Source organism: Trachurus japonicus, chromosome 5 (assembly GCF_045865225.1).
Source record: "Trachurus japonicus isolate A0001 chromosome 5, Traja_1.0".
NCBI classification, from domain to species: domain Eukaryota; kingdom Metazoa; phylum Chordata; class Actinopteri; order Carangiformes; family Carangidae; genus Trachurus; species Trachurus japonicus.
Window position 1 is genome coordinate 13561647 of NC_140911.1, and position 22384 is coordinate 13584030.

The 22384-nt window shown below is 43.0% G+C and overlaps 1 protein-coding gene across 2 annotated transcripts in view; it reads right to left on the bottom strand.

Annotated features, from left to right (window-relative positions):
- Nucleotides 1–22384, bottom strand: part of shq1 (SHQ1, H/ACA ribonucleoprotein assembly factor) — a 39658-nt gene that overhangs the window by 12286 nt on the left and 4988 nt on the right. For both annotated transcript variants that reach the window (XM_085776442.1, XM_085776441.1), the window contains exons 6-10: nucleotides 22227–22339; nucleotides 22033–22130; nucleotides 15543–15700; nucleotides 14957–15010; nucleotides 8308–8431 (exon numbers count right to left, since the gene is read on the bottom strand). In XM_085776442.1, coding sequence (XP_085632568.1) covers nucleotides 8308–8431; nucleotides 14957–15010; nucleotides 15543–15700; nucleotides 22033–22130; nucleotides 22227–22339 — 547 coding nt within the window. The remainder of the gene's footprint in view (nucleotides 1–8307; nucleotides 8432–14956; nucleotides 15011–15542; nucleotides 15701–22032; nucleotides 22131–22226; nucleotides 22340–22384) is intronic.

Sequence of the window (22384 nt, forward strand, 5' to 3'; positions counted from 1 at the left end):
CTGCATGTCTCTGATGATCTTCCACTTGACATCTATTCTAGTCGGTCCATTCAGCCATTGTGCAGCCCCACAATTGTCCTAATCTCCATCCATTATTCTTGTGATCTGACAAACACGAAGGTCTGATTTACACACTTAGATGAGATCAATAATTCAATCCAGCAAGGAAATGAATGTTATTCTAAATGTGCGTGGCTCCAAGGCTGTTTCAGGTCACTTAAATACACAGTGTGAAGCTTTTGTTCAAGAAAATCATTTTCTAAAAGTGCTCTCTGGTCTTAGGGGCCTCATATTTTACTATTTTCCAGTATTTCATCTGAAGTGTTGATATCTGTAAGAAGAAGAAGAACAAAAAACCCTCTTTATATGATTTTACATCTTAAGCTTCTCTCTGGGGTTTTTGTAACTACAGGGAGGGTCTGAGCCTCTCTTCAGATTGTTTTCGGAGAGGTGGAATAAAAATATGTCAGATTTCAAAGAAACCAAATCCTTAAAGGTTGGATTGTGGGTCTGGGTGGGCGACGCTTGCGGAAAGCACTGACGAATTTATGAGACCTTCCACGCCTTTATCACATCCCGCCTCGATTACTGCAACAGCATCCTTTATGGTACAACCTCCAAACTCCTCAATAAACTCCAGTGCATTCAAAACCCTGCTGCACGTCTCCTCACGCACCACATCACCCCTGTCCTCCAGAACCTCCACTGGCTCCCTGATCCACAAAATTTGAAATCCTTCTCCTCACCCATAAAGCACTCCACAACCAGGCTGGCCCCCTCCTACCTCTCAGACCTTCTCCACCCTTACATCCCTCCACGTACCCTCCGCTCTTCTGATGTCATTCTCCTCAGACAGAGCCTTCTCCACTGCTGCCCCCAGTCCTCTGGAACTCCCTCCCCAAACACATCCGAGACACCACTGACCCCACGTCATTTAAGTCACAACTCAAAACTCACCTATTCCGCTCTGCTTTTAACATGTAGTAGGCTACTTCTTGATATATTGTCGTATTTGTTTTAATCTGTATTTAAATGTTTTCTATGTTTGAATGAGTTTTCCATTTTTTTCTATTTTACTTGTATTATCTGCTGTTTTTATTGTCTGCCTGAAAAGCGCTCTATAAATAAAATGTATTATTATTATTAAATGTATTATGAGGACATCACAATGTTACAGAAGTCCTGATGGCTCATTTTAAGGCTTAGTTTTATGAATATAAGCTGTGTGCATCCCCCTGCTGACTAAGGCTTTGATACTTTAACAGTATTAATATTGAACCAAGACCTACTTTACAATTTAAAAAAAATACATGGACGTCATCTACCTTTAGACGACATGAGACCTTTAATTTAGGAGGATACTGTAGATGTGTTCAAGTTGTTCCTTGAGTGTGAAAGCAGCTTGTTAGTGTTGAGTCAGAAGCTCTCAAATCCCCCACCCCCACAACTGCCTTAAAACTAATCTGGGTAATTTGAGTGTGCTTAATTTTCTACTTATCAGATACAGCTACACTGAATCAGTATGCAGTATGAAGTACGGACACAGAAACTGTGTCGAAGTCTGGTGTTTGAATTAGCCTTTGTGATACTTAAAGGGGACCTATTATGCTCCTTTTTGCACAAACTAAAATAGTTCCTGGGTGTCTTATAGACATGTCTGTGATGTGCTTCGGTCAAAATACCCCAAAGATCAAACATCACAGCACTCTCAAAAACAGGGCTCTGCAAAACGGTCTGTTTCAGTGGCCCCTCCCTTTAAATGCAAATGAACCACTCCCTCAGCATTGTGTTACCATGACGATGTCTACTACTAGTACCTACTGATTTGGCCAAAATGCAGTATGCAAACAAAAGCTAAATCTGCAGTAGGCAAATTGCCAGATCTCCAGTCTGCATCTGACCAGTCTACATTGTGTAATGAAATGCACCCATGACCTAGTCTCACCCTAACCAAAGATGGTATAGAGTAGTCTTTGCCATAGGCTACTGTAACCATGTAACATGTAATATAAAAATGCAAAAATAAATATATAAAATAAATTAAAAATATATGCAGACTGGTCAGTTCATAATAAAACAGTTATTTATTGATGTAAATGTGGTGATTTGTGCACATAGACTACAGAGCTCCGCAGCACTGCTCCTCTCCTCCTCCTTCTCACAGCTTCACTTTTCATTCAAACTAATTCAACTGCCACAAGATTTCATCAATGAGACCAACATTCTGCTAAATAGACTAACCACACAGCGGTAAACGTCTAAAAAACCTGCGGGTATGTTTATTAGCGATGGTTTTCTCTACCGCGATGAGCACGGACGCCTGCCCGGCCAAGGAGGCCTGCAGACGGGCTCTGCCTGTGTGAGGAGCCGCTGCAGCTCCAGAGCTCCGGTGCTCCGGTGGTCCAGCGTTACGTCGGTCCGACGAACAACGTCGCCCCGGCGGTACGTCGCTCCTCACACAGGTACAGCTTCACTTACATGAAACGTCGGCGTAAACTTCTAAATAAAACTTAGTAAAGTGACGCTACAGCGCTAAAACATGCAGGGAAGAAGCAGGAAGTAGTCCGCTCCGCTCTCCGCTGTGACACCAGGCACAACAGAGCAGCATGGGAGGAGGCGGGGCCGGCTGGAGCAGAGACCTCGCATGACCATGTAGGGGAGTCCGGCACGCATCGACGTAGACGCGAGCTCATGTGAAAAAAAACTCAGCGCAACCGAGTGTAACAGGTGTGCAGAGAAATCCCAATTATCTAGCAGGGTTTACCTCCAAATGCATTAACCTCAGGATATGACACTTCCACGGCCTCTAGAACCATTATCCAACATTTTAAACATATATAAAAGTCTGAAAAGCTGGAAAAGCATAATAGGTCCCCTTTAAAAACTGCCCCAGACAGACAAATGTGATACTACCGGGCTAATGCTTGATTTTGATTTCTTAAGAATGGGAGATAAAAAAAACACTATGACAGCACTAATAATCAACAATGCTCTAACGCCAAAATTTAACTCAAAGAAGACAAAAGGGTTTCAGAAAAAAATGTGTTGCCCCACCCTCCATACTGTTGAATGCAAATGTATTCTGCCAACGGACACATGTTTATGTGTTTTCCAAACCTCCATTTTTGATGCTTTGAGCAGCATAAACAAAATTCCATTCACCTCAATGGAAGAGGGGTGGAGGCAGCGGACGTCAAGATGAATGTCTCTGCACAGAAAACTAGAACTACATCCAGAGTTAGATATCAATTACATGTGAGTAAGGAAATATGTCCACCTCAGGGAGTTGGGTGAATTGATGCCTTAACAGCTTTAAATAAAAACAGCACAGAAACAACTGTGTGGTTTGGTTGAGGCAAAGAAAAAAATGTGCAATACAATGTTAATAAATACCTACATGTTTTATTAAACTTTGCATAAAAGCTGTTGTATAGGCTTTATGTAATTTAAAACATGTATAGTATGTCACCTTTTTTCTGAATATTCATGTGCCTTTTGGGATTTAATAATTAGTGTAGAGACTGGAAAGAGGACAAGCCACAATTTACAGTCCTACATGTGTGCAGAAGAGGAGATAACCCAAGAGGTTTGCTTTTCTATCCCACCATCAACATAAACAATGTCATGGAGATGGATAGACTTTAATTACTGCTTTCATTTATTTAAGTTCATCTAATTATACACATACAATGGTATCATAAGTATTATCATACCATCTACGTTAGCCATTGTGCGGTTTCCTTAAATTTACTCGACTCATTTCATCTATGCATTAAGTTAATGTGGACATTGTGTGAACAGGACTGTATGGTAGATGCATTCAGCATGCGAGTTGAGCCAAATCATGATTTAAATAAATCATCATGGTAACTATCAAATGAGTTTAGCTGCTAAATGGTGGGAGCTTTTTAAGCTGTGGTCCATGTGACGTGGATTATGGTTGTCACCTGCACTTTGGCAACGTGTTTTGGAATTGTTTCAGCCACCATTCAACACCACAAAGGCTAAACTACACTACGCAGAGTCTCCATTTGTTATCCTGACAAATGACTTTTCCCTTAAGTATTCAACAAACCAAACTGCCACAGCTCCCCCATCCTCCTCCCAAATCAGGCATATAAATAGCCTTATGATGTGGCCAACAATCCACTGAGGGCAAGAGAAAATGCTGCTCTCCACCTCTGCAGGGCTGGTTGGCATTGTCCAGAGAAATTCCAGCCCAATCAAAATAAACAGCACACTTGCAGAGAGGAAAACCTTAAACAAACATTTGGTTCTCATTTAGACATGGGATCGTATGCAGGGAACTCTGCCCTCAAATTCAGGATCTTGGATCATGTGAGGAAAAAGCACACTTGCTTCCAAGATTTGACTTTTCTTTTTCCTCACAAGGAAGATTCATGAGTTGTTTGCAGAAAACCAGAGGAAAGGTTGCTCTCGACACCAGTCCACCTTTTGTGATTCTTGGTGAGATGCCCATATCAAGTGAGAAAGTTATGTTAATGGCTGAGGGAAAAACGTGCCCACGGCTGCTGAAAAATCAGGCCTGCATAGATGCAGCAGTGGGAGTGAGGACGACCAAAAACAAAGGCTGCTGTTTCCCCTGGACAGAATTGCTGCAATGCCAAAAATGCAGAGGCAGAGAGTTGGAAATGACAGCTCTGAGCTCTGTGGTTGAAGAATTCATAACATAATCAGCATGACACACATGATAGGAGGACCAGTGCTGTATCATTACATTATGTTGAGGATTATATTATGTGTACCAATAAATGTCTCATATGCCGCTTGAACCCCCCACTGATGTATTAATTCAGTCTAATGCGTGTGCCCATGCCTCCGTTTACACCGTCTAACAGACACATATTTATTTAAGAGAGACTCACTGGATTCACAGTCCTCTGTGTGTCCTGGAAAAAAAAGTCATTGCAGCAGCTTCATAAAAGATGCAAAATGTTTCAGTAAAAAAAACAGTCACTTTTAATTTCATTTTGGGATTTGATCATTTCCATCTGACTCTGATTCTGATCTGATCTCAGATTACTTTAGTTAAGCTTTACAAAACAAGGCTGAAGGGGACAAAACTAACATTTATTCTGGGTAGGAAATACATTTGATGATGAGATGGAATAATACCCTCAAACTACACCTCAATGAATAGTGCTGGATAGTCAAATAAAATTCTTTGCCACAGTCTTTTTTTAAAGAGAAATTTAAAGATGCAGACCCTGTACTGGGTTTGCAACTTTCAGACACTGCATTTGAAGACTGATTGTGTCACAGCGGTGTGACCAGGCTCTCACATTTTAAAGGCTCCTTCAAACGTGGCCAAGAAATGCAGCCTTCTTTTTCCTGGGAAATGAAGCCTCCAGCTCGTGGCCCAACTTATCCAAAGATTCATCCTGCACCATGAATAAAATTTATATGGCGGCAAACAATGACAACAGAGCCAGAGGATTGCACTTTCAATTGTAAGTATTAGATTTCAGTTGAACATTTAATAACATTTCTGGGACCATCTCGTGGTTTAGCTTCTCGGTAGGATACAGTACAACTACAACCAGAGCTGACAAGGTTGCTGGATGAAGGGCTTGGCGCTCTGTGGTGGACACAGTTGGTGCTGCAAAGAAGAAATCCTCCATAGACCAGACTATCTCATTTCAATTCCACCATTCTCTAGAGGATATGAACTCACAAGCTTTATCGCATTGTATTGTATACAGATACTACTCTAGAATGTATGGATTTCATAGTAACCTAAGATGAAAGTTAAAACACATCATCTGAAAAAAGAAAAGAAAAAGGAAGAGTGGAATATGTGCTTGTTGGTTTAATAACTGAGCACTATCTCACTGTTTGGACTAGTGGCTTCGTTGACAAAATAACATTGCGAAGAAGGGATTGTTCTAGGAACAGATTGTTTAACTCAAATGGACCACTTTAATTCTCACTTTTAAGTTTCTGAGAGTAAGAGCAGCAGCAGCCTGCAGGAAAAGCAGCGGGATAAAATCTGTGTCTGTCTGATTTTGCCACTAATGATGATGCACTTCAAAAGGCAGTAGAGACATATCTTCAGCCTCCGTCTGCTCTAACATCAGCACTGCCCACTGACAACACAATCTTCTTCACTGCAGTTCAATTTTCTCGACTGGCTGAGGGAACGTAACATGAAGGGAGACCACGTCGGGGTAATACTAAAACAGCTGCTTACAGCCAGACGCATCACAATAAAAAACGGGGGGTGTGGAAGTCACTGAGTTAAACTATAAAAGCAGCACATAAAAAAACTGAACTGTGCGACATAACAAGTGAGAACATAGGCCAGCTCTTAGTATAGAAGGTGAAGTACATCAGCTGATGGCCGACTGCTTGTTAAGACAACCTCCAAGGAAGATGTGTGTTACCATTCAATAACACCTTCCTTCAGACTCCTTCACACACATGAAATGTATCTAATCCAATAAAAGATCATCAGCACCCTAGACCTAAAGTGTTCACACCCAGACCCGACAACAGAATGTCATTACTCTCCCTTGATTTTCCATAAACTAGGTCAGAGCGCTAATTTGACCTAAAATTTGACTTCCGCTGATTAAATTCCCAAACTTTCCCTGCTCTCCCAGAATCCCAGAGGAAATTCCATGACCAGCGTGAAATGTCCCCATGTGAATGGCAGCAGAGAGAGACCCGTGGTGGATGGATCTGTAACAGAGGACCACATGTGACAGTGCTCGTCTTGTCCTGTCGGCCCCGGCGATGACAGCGACGGGACCCAGAGGCTTTCCTCCGCCGGTTTGTTGCCTGCGGGCTCCTCTGCCTCTCCGCCCCCTCTGTACCTGCCCAGTGGCTCTTTAGTTACAGACACTTAGGAGGCAGGTGGAGGAGCTCCTTGAGAATACTCGCCACACTGCCAGAGGCCTGTTCAAATATTTACCTCTGGATAACATTTCCTCTAAGGCCTTAACCTGTGCGCCGCCATTAATGGGTTTGTTTTACTAATTCCTATGAATGTTTGCTTTCACAGCCACTTAAATGGAGTGCCTCAAAAATGGAGCATGCATTTCCATTTGCCTTATCCTGACAAATTAATTAGTGCGTGAAGTAATGCTGGGAGGAAACACACCCTCAGACACACGCCGGCCTGAAAAACTGTGTTACAGTTCATTAAGGAAAAGCTCTATTACTCATACATCCCTAATGCCTGCAAATAATAACTTTTATGAGTTGGGAGTTACAATTATGAGCAATAATAGTGAAATAATTGCCCCACATCCTACCCCCCACCCTTCCTTATATTGAAACAAAAGAAGAAGAAGAAAAAAAAAAAACAGCCTCTTGCTAGTTGGCTGTTTGGACCAGTGTGATGTGGTGAGTTGTCAGGAAACACTGGAATTTCTGGCGTAAGATGCACATAAAAAAATCTCATTATGTATGACAGGAGGTATGAGAAAGAAGGTGAGGGAAAGAGCGAGTCAAAGTGCAGTTTCCCTGAATCTCCTGATCAACTCATCTTTCTACTTAATGATGCGCAGAAATGCTAATCCGGAGCTTAAAGGGCCTTTAATTTGCTGTCATTTACCAGCATTAAAACCATCACAAGCTGGATAATCTTGGCCCTCACACATCCTGAGTGTGTTTACACTGCAGAGTTTCATCTGTCCGCAGGGGCTTTTGATTTAAAGATTACTCAGGGCTTTGAGATATCAAAGTCAACAGTCCCTTTTCAACTAATCCACATTTCGCTCCCTGAAGAGGTGGGAGTCGGGCCACTCTCTTGCTTAGCTGGAGGAATATTACTTTCAAACACGCGCCACAGTACACTCGTGAAGCACTTTCTCCAAACTCGGTGCCTGTCCAGCAGGCTGTTTTTAGCGAGCCAATGAACCACGAAAGCATGCTGACTTTCAGGCTGTCTCACGATCGACCTGCATCCCACTTCTTACAGGCGGGCAGCAGGCGCTGTCCGACTCCACGCTCAAAAGCCTTATTTACATATAAAAACAGCGCTCGGAAGAAACCACAGGGTGGACAAAATCAATTAACACTAATTAGTGATGATCATGTGTTCTCAGTGGAGTGAAATGAATCCACACAAAGAGGATTTGATTTAGTTGAAGGTGCTAGTATTTAAGCACAAAAACAACCCACAAAGCCCACACAGACTGCACACTTGTGAACATGTGGCAGACACTGTGGGGTCACGACCAGTCTGCAGAGGTAAGAGGTCACTGTGGTAATGTGTGTTTATGAGACTGTGTGTGTGTGTGTGTGTGTGTGTGTGTGTGGGTTGATGGTGGCCACACTCACCTGACAGAAAAATCTTAGTTGTGTCACGAATGGCTGCAGAGACCAATGCAAAGTGTCTGTGGAGCGGGAAGCACAAAACCCTCCGTCCAAACGATACCAGGACCTCCTGCAAGGAGCTGTACGTCTGCAGAAAAAAAAAAAAAAAGAGAACATGACACTCAGAAATCTACCCAGCACAAAACCACAGGGAGACAAAGACATGAGAGGGAATCACTAAGACTCTGAAAACTGAACCGCTTTCACATATGAAATCTGGACAATGGCGGGAGAATCGGGTTCAGACGCTGTCTGGAGTTGCCCACACATGCAGCACAGAGCCAGAGATGAACCTACTAGAAATGGGCAGAGCGTGCAGAAGAAATGATGGCCATTAGCTGGTTGTGAATTCTCTGCACAGTGACCTATTCTATTCAATCAGTGAGCCTGCAGGGTGAAATCCATTTAATATTCGCTTCGACTGCTTTGTGCATTTGCGTTCACGTGTAAAAGCCGCTCCAGGTAATGCCTGAAAAAAAATCCAGGGTTGGTGTTGCATGTGTGAAAGCAGCTTTAAAGTTAACAGTTTGGTTCAGCAATAAATAAAAAGGAATTTTTCCCTCCTGTCTTTTTTGTTAGTTTGCAGGCTGGTCCCCATTGGAGTGCATTGCAGTCATTGGTGCTCTAATTACTCCTAACAACTCCTCAATTATAGAGCTGGCAAAATAGGGGCTCACAACTCTTAAACACCTCTGCAGCCCTGGCCGGTTAATTGCCGCTTGTCTTTAATCACTGCCTTTGCTTTCAGATTTTCTCCGCACTAATGGACACACACACAGCCCCGAGACAGAAACAGAGATTTTTTTTTATCCCTCGTTTCTTCTTTTCTTTGCAGCTTGTTAAGGATGTGTTGCGAGCTTGCGAGTGCGTGTCATTGGGGATCATGCTCTCCCCTGGGCTTGTTTAGTAGGAGTGTAAATAAGGTCTGCTGCTGCGGGGGGGGGGGGGGAAACTCACAGTCAGTCACACCAGAGCAGTTGACTGAGGACAAGTAAACATACGGCAGATGGAAAGGGGTGGGGGTGGGAGACCGAGGGGGGTAAGGTGGTGGTGGTGGTGGTGGGATGTTAAGAGAGGCAAGAGATAGAGACAGTGAGAGAATAAAAGAGATAGCGCAGAGGGAGAACGGAGTGAGGAAGCAGAGCCGATATCAGCAGTGACACACAGACAGGCAGGCAGGCAGTCAAAGACAGAGAGGAATTCATTGTCGAGCAGAAAGTGAAGGATAGGAGAGGAGGGGGAGGAGGAGGGGGAGACAGGGAGCAGGGGATTAAGCGAGGTGGCCTGTCAGTTATGGATGGGAATCGGGAACCTGTTCCAGTTCAGCACTTGGGGTCGGTATTACAGAAACTTCCTACTTGCAGATCATATGTAAACAGTTTGGAGCCATGGTAATTAGAGTTAAGACTGATTTCGGGGAAATGCCATTAAAGAGGAAAAGTTCCGAAGTTCTAAATGTTTCTATCCTTTAAAAAAAAAACTCCTGTTAGTCTGTCCTCACTTGAACTTTTCCAAAACTTTTAGATAACTTGTTAAATCCATACCTCTGCTCTTTTATTGCTTTCACGCAACCTGAGAAATGGATGCAGGCAGAACTTAGTCACTGAGAAGCCTGAGACACATCCTAATGATGTGTTTGTTCGATGATAAAATGCTTGTTAGTAGATACCAGTTCCTTACCCTCTCCATTTCTTTTATCTTCTGTGTTACAATTGTTGTAAACTTCCCAAAAAAAGAACATTTCATTATTTTTCCTCCTGATGTAACCAACACTTCTAACTTGTGCTGTAGCCAGGTGTCCAACATTGTTTTTGAGTAATTATTTTGGACGTTTCATTGAGATGAGAAAGGTGTTGTTGGTTGCTAGGTAACAGACATATAAGTGATGCCCAATTTCTGATTGAAAGTATTTTAGGATTTTTCTAACCTGAGATAAAAATAGGATGAAGTAAGATAGGATAGATGATGATTGTATTTGTTATCCCAAATTGGGACAAGTCACATCACTCTTTCTGTCTTCCCAGGTTTCAAATAATCTGTACTACTAGAATAACATGAGCTCATCGTGACCTTTTATTGATGCTGTTGAGTTTTTTCGGACAGTTGTAACATGTAATCAAATGAAAAAAAAAAAGCCAGTTTATGCACCATGAACTTATCTTCCTGGAGCACCATGAGGGTAAATATCCTGGTATCATAACATTACATAAACACCACACTCTAGGCTCTAATGTTATTCCGCCCACACAGAAAATTGATAAGCAGAATCAATAATAGCAGTGTTGCCAGTAAAATCCTTCCAGCTTCCATCCCTACAGTCAATAGGAGCCAATAGCCGACTGACAAGCAGCAGCTGAAGACTGTTCTCTACTCCAGTGTCACGACAGTAGAACCACTTCCTCTTAAATGTGGTTGAGGTCGGGGGAAGCAAACTCCTCCAGGCTGCTTCACTGACTTGTTTGTAATTAGCAAAGGAAAGCGTCTTGGGTGTTGCGATCACAAGTGGTGATCATGTGTGCACCGCCCCAAGACCTAATGAGGACGCTCTGGGACACATTTCCCCAAATCTGTAGTGCAGTGTGAACTCTAATGAGTCCCTAACAGGAACATGAATGACGGATTGTGTATTCGACTGCAGCGTCTGTCAAGGCGGCTGTATGTGTTCATGCACAACTGATGTCACTGAGAGTAACGAAGCAACAACCACAGCACCTAAAATAATGAAGTACAAGGTCTGTATTGAGCAGTGGTGTAGCCTTTATCAACTTCACAACTTTCAGTTCACAACTGTGTCATTTGAGCTTGAAGCTTGATTCATGGCCATTCATTTGTGGGGGGGGGGTCACTGTGTTACTGATGTCAGCCTCCTTAAAAATGTCACTACACTTTGGCTTGGCTTGGCTACAGAGATAGAGTTGCAGAGAGGAAGCAGCTATTTCGGTTGGCCCTAGTTCTAGAAATAAAGTCCTGTTAACTTTCTCAAAGACGTGCCGTCGGAGCACTTACACGGCTCAGACAGGCCTAACACTCCTGGGTATTGTTTAGAATTTGAGGGAGAAGTCCTCGCACAAATTGAAGGTAGTTTAAACAACTAAGGAATTGAAATAATCAAAAGTATACGAATGTTGCATTGTTGGATATCCTAACTCTGGAGTATCTGAAACTGAAGTAGAAATACAGAATGTGTAAAACTCTACACCAGGAGACATTGTTTTGTTTTTCACGCCAGTAGACACTGTTGATGGTAAGACTGTTCCTTTTCAATGCCACACATTGAGCAGAGACATCCGTTTCTAATGTTTCTGTGAACAGCTGTGTTGAGCTCTGTATTACAGTGAATAAATCAACTACTCAACACGCAATGAGACGAGTGAAATATTGAATAAGCCTAGCATTGAGGTTGAGATATCAATCCACAAAATCGCTGACGTCTGAACCTTCGATGCAGGTTAATGTGGAGGACCTCGTGGTGACCCTGTGCATGAAGAATGAATGTTACTTCACATGATATGCAGTCTGATGTCAGACAGTCAGAGAACTGCATTATATAGCAACTTGTTAATCAATTTAATCTGCAGCAATGAGGTAATTATTAACGGCTTTCACTTCTTCAGGCAATGCCCACATTATAGGTATCAGTTTGTCAACAGTAAGATCTTATCAAGTGGATAAATCTGAAACAAAGCTCAAATATTGAAGAACAGACAGAGAAGCCACATCATTATAAATATACCTACAAAGGTGCTATCTAACAAAAATATAAAAACCCTATGATCAACGATTTCGCATAGTAATGTGCTAAATTGTTCTCACAGTTCGATGCCCTGTTCTAAGAACCAGGGTAACAGAGTAATCTGGAAAACTCTGCTGAGTAAAAGGCAAAGTCAGGATCATTATCTGACGTCAAGTGTCCTACTCCTGAGTGAGATTTTACTCAGCAAGGTGGTCCAGATTACTCAGTAAAGATTACTGGTCTTCTTGGAACAGACTCCTCATCACATGTTACCCAAGAAGTTGAACCAAGGACAACTGGACTTGGATAACCATGTGCAAAGACATGTCACCGCTTAGCTAAGTTTTACCTGAAGTCTACTAATGGATAAAACCAAATGTCTCATCAGTGATGATGAATAAAAATATCAAAAGGAGCAACAGTAAGAGCACATCAAGCATGCTTACCTGAACAAAAAATACTAAAAGAAGTAATAATAAAGAGCAGGAAGCAACAGAACAAAGGAGCAATGAGACTGAATAGAGAAACTGTGTGTGTGTGTGTGTGTGTGTGTGTGTGTGTGTGTGTGTGTGTGTGTGTGTGTGTGTGTGTGTGTGTGAGAGAGAAAGTGGTGCATTTTTAAAAGCACTTGTCCTAGATGCAGCCTTCATCAGCCTGGAGAAGAGGGAGAGACTGAACTATTTCCTGCCGTTAATGAGATGGCAAACTTTCAGCAAATTATCTAAAAGCACTGGCTCAGTTTATAGCAACATGTTTATTGTTCTCCCTGCTGTGGACATGGGCTAAGATGTGAGACTCCTATTTCTAATGTCATTCACACACACATACCCTCAAGTGGTTGTTCAGTGGCAGTTTGTAAGCGGACAGGCTACACACACACACACACCACCTATCATTTACTCTTTGAACTGGGAACACCTGTTACTGCTATTGTACATGTCTTGTGCCAAGTCCGACAATTGACAACTTCCTGTAGTTCACATTACAGGCTTGTGGTAGCGCCATGGAGAGAGCCTGGACCTCGACTGTTTTGTTTCAGAGCAAGTAGCAGTGATGGAGTCATCTGGAAAAATCAGCTGGAGTCTCTAATGCACCTTTAAACGTTACTGTTAACTGTCGACATATTTACACAGAGTGGAGCTATCTGCTTATTCACACACTGATAATCACCTCAAGTGCCTCTCTAATCACCTTGTAACATTGTCCGAGCTGTAACATCTATCACAGACACGCCGAATATAAACCTACGGTGAAAAATAAACACCAGGGTGTTTGGTGAGAAGTCTGAAATGGTCAAAATTCAAGTAACGCAACCAGTAGACTGGAACTACACTATAAATTCTGCTGCAGTTCTGACGCCTCCGCATTTACAATCTTCACAAGTCTTAACGGTTGTTGCTAAAAAAGGACAGATTTCAAACGGCTGTTCAACCATGACCTGTCTCTATATTTGTCTACCCTCTGGCCAAATAAGCACTTGTCCATTTGCTGGCTTGTTGAAACGAGGGATGGGAAGGAATCAAACAGAACTTTTACTTGCTCCTTTTTCCAGTTCAGTAGGTGATGTGTCACACTCTGCTGAAATTTTCGGCGACCGGAGGGAAAATAAACAGAGCAAAAATATCCAGCACGTTTGATAAGGATACTCCAAGTGCAGTTACAGAGTCAGTAATAGCAGAGTGACGAACTTTTCACAGCAGGGTGGCGAAAAGACCTGACAACACGTGTTCTAAATTCACATCTGTAACTTAATGGGAACCAGTCCCATCTGTTAATGAGCACCTGTCCTTTGTTTGCCACAGGCACTTTCAAAAGCAGGAGCACTGGGGCTGCTACTCACTGGCATTATAAAACCAGAAACAACATCCAGAGGAGGGATGACTGAATGCAAGATGAATGCTAAGATGAGAAACTTGGTAAACAGAAGCAGATCCACACACCACAGGGGATGTTTAGTAAAAGATACATAGCGTTTTGTAGGGCCCTAACTAATCAAACTGAGCCCATCCCTATTTCTACCAAAGGACAGCACTATGTTTAGCAGCACCTGTAAAATAACTCAAGCTGATAAATACAATGGACATCAGACTAGAAATTTATACAAACACCTTCAGCGGCTGATTTATCGCTGCAGACTGAGCAGTGCTGGCTGAGGAAACTGCATTAAAAGCACCGTAGCACTGCAGCACTGTTAAAGTGGACAGACACTCAGGGAGAGAGAGTGAGAGTGTTGTGAGGAGGAACAGTGAGAGAGACAAAGTGAGCAAGGAAACAAATTAAGACACTTTATAAAGTAACTTCACCAGAGATCTGCACAGAACAATGGGGTAGCAATATTTTTGCATTTTCCTGCTGGCTCCTGATTTATACTTTTTCCTAACTTTTAATGGATCTCAGCAGCTCAAGTGACTGGGCAGATTGTTGTTGTTTTTATACAGTTTTTTTTGTACAGTTGAAAAGAATGGGCTTTTTAATATTTCTGCATATGCAGTTGTTTTCCTGTGGGGAAAATCCATACTTGCAGATCTAAAAGTATCATATTTTAAACCAATTTAAAGTTGGTTTAAAGAGGAAAAGTTCAGAAGAAGGAAACACTTTCCATTACTTTCCAGACAAGTCTCAAAACAGCCCATCATCAGATCTTTTTTGCATAAGGCTGATGAACTGCAGCTGGGTTTGATTACATCTGTAATCTTAGTGACTGCTCTGCCACTATGTGTCAGGAAGTAAGGCAAAGTGTTCAATCCAGGAGCCACAGATGAGAAGTTATAAGAGGGTGTTTGAATCTGTGCTTTCTCCCTATTTAATGAATAATATGAACATGTGAGAGTAAACCACTCACTGCTGCATGTCTGAGTTCCTTGTGCACAGTGAACTCACCTCCAGCCAGCAGAGAGTCCCGCTGAGTTTCCTGATTGTCCACGGTGACTCCACCTGCGGGGAGGGAGAGAACTATTCATCATCACTGCAACACACAGGACAGACAGGAAATACTAGAAGAACATATAGCACCATAAATTCTGCTTTGGACAAAAGCACGGAGAGTAGCTGCCCAGACGATGTCTGTTCATGCATGGTAAAAAAAAAGATACAAGTTGAAATAAAGCGGGGGGACTTCTGGACCCTCTGCATATAAGAATATCTCAAATGGAGATCCGAATACTCTCCCTCGATAGAATTTGTTGGCTGTGATTCAAGATTTACTGTATCACATATCTGCAGTGTTTGACATACACATACGATGAAGTGTCTTTAACAATGAAATCAGCCTCGCTCACCTTGCCTGTGTGTAGCTACCGCATAGGAGTGACACAAAGAGGCCTGGACTGAGCTCTCGGATCGGCTGGTAATCTCTTAAGGCTCTGAATGGAATGGAAGGGGGTCTAAAGGATTTGAGGATCGAGGGCTTTGTCATCCAAGTCTAAGTGCCGCTCAGGAGGAGTTGCCTCTTCACACATACACTCACATTGTGCTCTCCCTCCGTCGAGCGCACTTCATAGGCGTAAGCCAGCAGGGTGTCCACAAGGCCGAGCCACGCGTGCTGACGGGACACCTTGTCCAGCAGGTAGGAGCGGTTGGTGAATTTTCTCAGCTGCTCCTTCTCATCATCGGTGAACGACACAGCTGCACGAGAAGAAGGTGGATTCTACAGTTAGAGACGTGTCATTTCAAGTCACCACAAGTCATTGGTATATTTAGAACGGGCCGAGGCGCAGAAGCGCAAAAGAATCCAGCTGTGGGTGTGAGAAGCAGCGGCGGTGGTTAGGTGGTTGCATGAGCTCCTTTGTACACATACGTTTCAGAGGGAGCGTATGACTTGTACAAACTCTTTGTACAACCAGACCACCATCGCTTGAGCACGATTTTCTGCCACAAAGTAGGAACACAAATCAATGATTTTCTTATTAAAATCATACCGAAACCATCAAATGTCAAGATAAAGGGCACAATGATCACATTATAGCACCGATGGGCTAAAAGCAGCTTTAATAAAGTGGGTTTAATATTCTGAGTCTTTAAGATTACATCCATACTAGTGCAAATTCCACTTACAGTACATTTGAAGTCTTATATTTGGGAAAAGAGAACCAAAAGATTACAAGGTCAGGAGAAAAATACGTATTTCGAATAATGCTGGTGGCAGCTAAAAAGCCATCACCAGAAAATGGCTAAAAACTGATGCACCAAAAATGGAGGATTGGGCAGAGGTAATGCTCAATATTTATAGAATGGAGAAGCTGACTTTTTTTTTTTTTTTTTTTTTTAAATTACTGGGAAAACTGGGTTAATTTTGTGTCTCCTTTGAGAGCAGACTTTGTGCAGTACGGACGCTGTGTATGGTAGATTACTGATCCCCTTGGTTCAAGCTACAAACTTGTTCATTGTTCATATGTTTATTTGTCATGTTTACCCTCCAAGAGGAGAAAAAGGACAATGCAAGAGAGGTGTGAAAATAAGGACAGGAGTGAAAAAGGGTTCCTTTTTTCTTCATATTTACTCTACTGCAACTTTATCTGAGAATGTATGTCTATCTATGTCTCTGCTCCCCAGTGGAGAAGTATAGGAATGTTCTATACTGTTGGAAATTTGTATGTAAAATGTTGATTGAATATTGATATGTGGAATCAATAAAAAAAGTTAATTACAAAAAAAAGATTACGTCCATTGGCTTGAATCTGAAAATGCATCATTTTCTCTGTCTTGTGCTACCAGCCTCATGTTTTAGTTAGATATGAGAAAACAGACCTTTTAAAGTGTGGTTAAATGCTGAAGATAAAGATCCTGGTATTTCCCACAAATTCTTGCCAAAACTTGTTCCCATTTCTTAGACAAATAAGTGCAGGAGGCTGAGGTTTTTAAGCATGTGTGTATCTGTGTGTGCTTGTGTTTCTGGGTGCGCCTGTGTGTTTGTGTACCAAAGGCTATCATGTGTAACGAAACGAAGACGCCAGAGACATTTGAGGCCGATACCGACAATGATGATGATGTACAGTCAGCCTAATGTTCTTTTCAGTGCAACAAATATTATAGAAAATGTTGATACAGAGCTTTTAGACACACTACACATTATAATGGGGACAGGTCATGATTGCATTTCTCTCTGTGCTGACCTGCTTTGGCATTTCTTGTAACTTATGAGCCAGCACAAACACCAGCACAGACATGGCTACAATAAGCCAGTGTGTCAGCCTTGTCAATATATCAAGTACTGTACCGTTGCGGGAGAATATAACCTTTAACCCCAAACATCAGCATGCAGAGCGTTTTCAATAATTGGCCATCAAGAACCAATTGAAGTCTTAACATTTCAACTACACATCGAGGATCTAGTTCCTCAAACAGAAGAATAAATGCGCCGAAACAGCTGCATGCAATGGCTCCACCTCACTAGTTCTAGTAACATAGTCAGACACCATTTCTATTGCAGATGCATGACAGAACAGAAGTTATGTCACTGTTTCTTCTCATAATTAAATCAACATGAAAGCCGGACACCTGAGGAAGTCAAATCCTGCCAAATCTGTGATGAATCATTTTAAAATCACAGGTAATCTGTCATCACCACTTGTGTAGGGGTATGTTTCCTCTGATGAGAATGTGTTGTGTGTGTGTGTTGTTGCAGACCAAAAGGAAAAAGAGAGGACTTGGCCATTTTCCTGTTGTTAAGGTGTTTCCACTCTTGGCCAATGAACTGTTATTCTAGAGCAGTTGGGGGCAAAGTGCCTTGTTGCAGGGCACCTGACTGAGCTTGATAAGCAGCAGGAGCAAAGCAGGCCAAACATTCAACGGACATCAAACCAGCATAAACGAGTCAATCAGATACCGTTTTTTTTTTTTTTTTCATCTGTATGACAGCTCAACAGCTCTGCGTTGAGAAAACGCAGAGCTCTATCATGAAAATAACTCAATACCTCTATTTCCTGCTCTTCGTAAAAATTCACTAACTCCAGCCTTTTGAAGGAGACATCTGCTTAATGAGGATCTGTGGCAGGCCTAATGGGGCAACACAAACAGACTTCAATCCCATTTAAGCTATCTGCATCGTTCAGTATTGAAAGGCACAGTGAATGTCTGCAGGAAAACGCTGTAACTCAAACAGTCTTTTTTTTTTCCTTCTCCCAGCAGCTTATAAAACAGCTGAAAGCAATTCCTCTCTCTGCATGAGGAGAGGAGAGTCCCTGCACTGAGCCCCTGATGAGCGAGACGTACCGGCGTGTACTGGCTGGAGCAAGTCCACAAATACACAAACACACACACAGGGCGCGCACACACGCACACACACACACGTGCAGCGTTTCAGAACGATCTCTCTGGCTGCAGTGGGAACTTGGCTCTGCTGGGAGGGAGATTCCCACTGCATTACGTCAGTTTTTTAGCTCCCTGCAGATGCTACCTGAGTCCCGCGTCGATGCAGCTGCAGCGGGAGAGCGCGGCCGAGCAGAACACACACAGACAAGATGCACAGGCACGCACGCAAACCAGTGCCCCCACACATCTGTCTGCAGTGCACGCACTCTTCTTCAAAAGACACAGAGAGGAGGGATGAAAGCGTCATAAAAAGCACACATGCAACACACAAATCTGCAGAGTCACAAGCAACTGATATCCAAGCAAATGTGCACCCACACACACACACAGTATGAAATGCACAGGCACAAATGAATAAAAAGACAAGAGAAACAAATGTTACTACAAAGCAAACGTATGGCTGCACTGACACACAAACAGTCCTGGAGATTTCTGTGGATACATGGGCCATCTGTTTTAAAACAGAGCCGCTGCACAACACCATTAAAAACTAAATGCAGAATGTAAAACGGAAACAGAGCACTGACTCACCCCCTTGCAAGGCCACGGCGGCCTAATGACGCTGATATATTTTCTATTAACTCTGCAGCCGAAGCGGTGAAGTGAGGTGAGGTGAGCAGACCTGATAGATTTACCCAAACGCCGCGCTCGTTCGTCTCCACTGTGGAGCCAATCAATCCTAGCCAGCGTTAGCGAGCGGTGTATGAGGGCTTCTCCTGATTGCAAATTAATTTCCGACCTAATTCCACCAGTTGGAAAGGCAGCCTGGCTCGTCGCTGCTCTCTACAGGTCCAGATGGCCTGATGGCATGGAGTAAATATGCTTCGTCAAAACACTGTGGAGGGCTGGAGAACGCGCCCAGAATTCCACCGATGCAAAGGGGGGTCACCGTGTGACCTTGGCATTGGCAGATATGGTCGATTTTGTGTGTGCATGCTGTGATCATGTCAAGTGGAAATCGCAGGGATATTTAACGATGCAGTCTCCTCAAAGTGTAAACTTTTGGTGGTGCATAAGGAACCTGAAACAACAGCAGAAGACGATCTTGGTCAAAAGGTCGGATTTCTAAACTCAGCCGTAACAAAGTGCAGCAGGTAGAGAGACCGAGCTGTCAGAATCACTTAGCCTGAGCCAGTGTGTGAATTCAGGCCTCCAGTGGGCAGCTGTGGCCTGTCAGCACGCTGGCCCCGACACTGGAGAGCACAAAGGGGGCCAGTTTCTACTTCATTAGCACTTGTGACCACATCCATCTGTCACTTGACATATATATCAGACTTAGCAGAAGTGAAGGCGCAGAGGAGGAGGGGAGGGGGGCACGTGGAGGAGTTGTAGTTCTCCGTTTGAAATTTATTACAGTTAAAATCACAAGCACGCTTTCGAAGATTTGATGGCAAGCCGCTTAAATCTCCTGACCGACGCCATTCTTCACACTCAGCCGAGGCTAATGCTATTCCACTTGTCAATCAAGCCATTAAGTTTAATTTGGCCCATTTATCTACGCCGGGGCTCCTGACTGCAGCGCTCCGTCTCAGAATGCAGAATGAGGCGAGGGAGCCGGCGGGGCTACAGAAAGCCGTAATGTTCTTGGGGAGGCTAAGCTCGGAGTGCGGCTAATGGCCTCTGCATTTGCTGACTGATGGCTGCTCGTCAGCGGTCGGGAACCTTGGTGCTGGTTGGAAAACGTGGCTGCCAGCGCTCCCTCCTGTGATAATGCTATCTGTTTAATCTAAATCCTCTCTCAAGCGTACAGCACCCATGCATTACACATATGGCTGTGAGCCACTCGCCCCGCTTAAACAGTGGAAGCGCTGGAATTAGCAGGTCGTTAGAGGAGCTGGGGTGGCACAATTAAATAGTCTCTCGCAGTGCTGAGGCATCATGAGCTACTGCGCCTGTACGAGGGGCTGGGCTAAGATGTGAAGCTGCGAGGCTCCAGCCAACAAGCAGAAGTGCACAGGTCATTTATTTGAAATAGATAGGGAGGAAATAACTGCAAAGAGGAAAGCAACAATTGGGGAGAAAAAACACTAACACTGCTGCAGGAAGGTGGAAATATAGGCCTTTTAAGTTGTGACATTCAAACTCAGCGGTTGCTGTTGTTTAAATTGGTCAACAGGCACCAGAGAGATGTAGTGATTAGGGCAGGTCCAAGTTCAATCTCTCATAATGGCAAGTGTCTTTCCTGTTGAGGAGCCCTGAGGCTGTTTGGCAGGGAGTGCAGCTCAGGCCGACTCGCTGAGCTCTGACCTTCCTCTGGAACGGGGGCAGCAGAAAGACTCATGTGTCCTTTGGGGATTAATATACTGTCAGAGAACAATGTCTGTGCCTGGCAGACAAACAGTCCAGCCAACACATTCCTGTTTGGATCTCCGCATACGCACTTTTATTCTATTCATTATTCAATTAGTGGAAGTTTCGGAATGGTGCAGTGGGAATAATAAAATGGTCATCAAGAGTGTTTTCATTTTGAGACAATGCTCGATTGCCCTCTCAATGTTTGCAACTTCATGCCACCTTCTGGTAGCCTTCAGTCACTACTTTGTTGGTTACTTCCAGTTTACTTGAAAAACTCACATTCATTCACAAAATCAACATTGTTAAACATGTGCTATATTGATGTAAGATATAAGGTTTATAATGTGTTTTACTAAATCATTGAGCATTTGTGACAAATCAAATTTAAAACGTAACAAGTCCCATGTGATCTTCCCATGTTTACTGTGAAAACAAACACACAGACCGACCTACTGACCTACACACAGACGTACTGCTCAGCTCTTACCAGTGCTGGACTTGAGTATAATTTTAAACTATATACTTCACTACTATACCATTTTTAATTAATGCTACTTTACGATTATACTTCGCTATGTCTCAGAGGGAAATATTATACATCAATTGTACTGCATTTTCCTCAGGTAGCAGTTAGATTGCAGGGTTAAGACAACAATAACAGGTGTGCTTCTCAATGTTTTATAAGGTCATTTTAACTCATACTTAAATCTTAAAGGGATAGTTCAGCTTTTTTGAAGTGGGGTTGTATGAGCTACAAATGCCCGTTAAGTACACCAGATGCAGTAGAAAGGTCTCTGCTATCCCCAACTGAGAAACACTGGCACATCACGCTGCACCGAGACACAGGCAGTACACTGTTGTCAATGAGGGACAATTAATCAGCATATTTTCGCCGCCTACGAGAAGTCCCGTCTCAAAATAATACACCAGTTCAAGAGTACGATCTAAAGTAAAAATTTACAATGCATCAGTTGGAAAAAAGTTTTTCTTTTTTATCTGGAACTAACTAACTCACTCACTCAGTACTCCTCGGTACTCCTTCGCACAAGCAGGCTCCACACTGCTGATCCAAACAACTGAACAGCCTTTCTACTGCATCTAGGGTACTTAATGGGCATGTGTAGCTCATACAACCCCACTTCAAAAAAGCTAAAAAAAAAAACACGTTTATTTCTATCTTTCTCTTTTTCCATCTCATCATTTAGCAGATCATCTTTCTGCCCAGTGGGAAATGATAATATAGAAAAAAGAAATAATCGTGTACTGATTTTAAGGAGGCCAGTCTAGCAACACTAGTCAGTCAATAGTCCACAGACACTTTCAAGGATCATGACAGGAAAACGTGAACTCACCAGCTTCTCCCTCCTGCTCTGTGGAAGGACTCAGCTTTGTCCACCATGGTTTAAACTTCAGCAGACCTTTCACCTCATCATCCTCAAACAAATCAGCTCTGCAGTGACATATAAACATAAGCTGACAAACACAGCCCAGAAAAAAAAGTAACATTCAGTAGTGTTGGAGTTTTTTTTCTCACTGATAAACTCACAGATAGTGGTCAGGTGAAAAGACAGATGCCTCGGCCTGCAGCCTCGCCTGCCTCCTCTCTGCTGCTGTTGTTCCCTCTGGGTTCTTGATATCAATCACATCACTCAGTTCCTCCTGTGAAAACAAGCCAGCATCATGAAAATAAACATTCACGAGGAA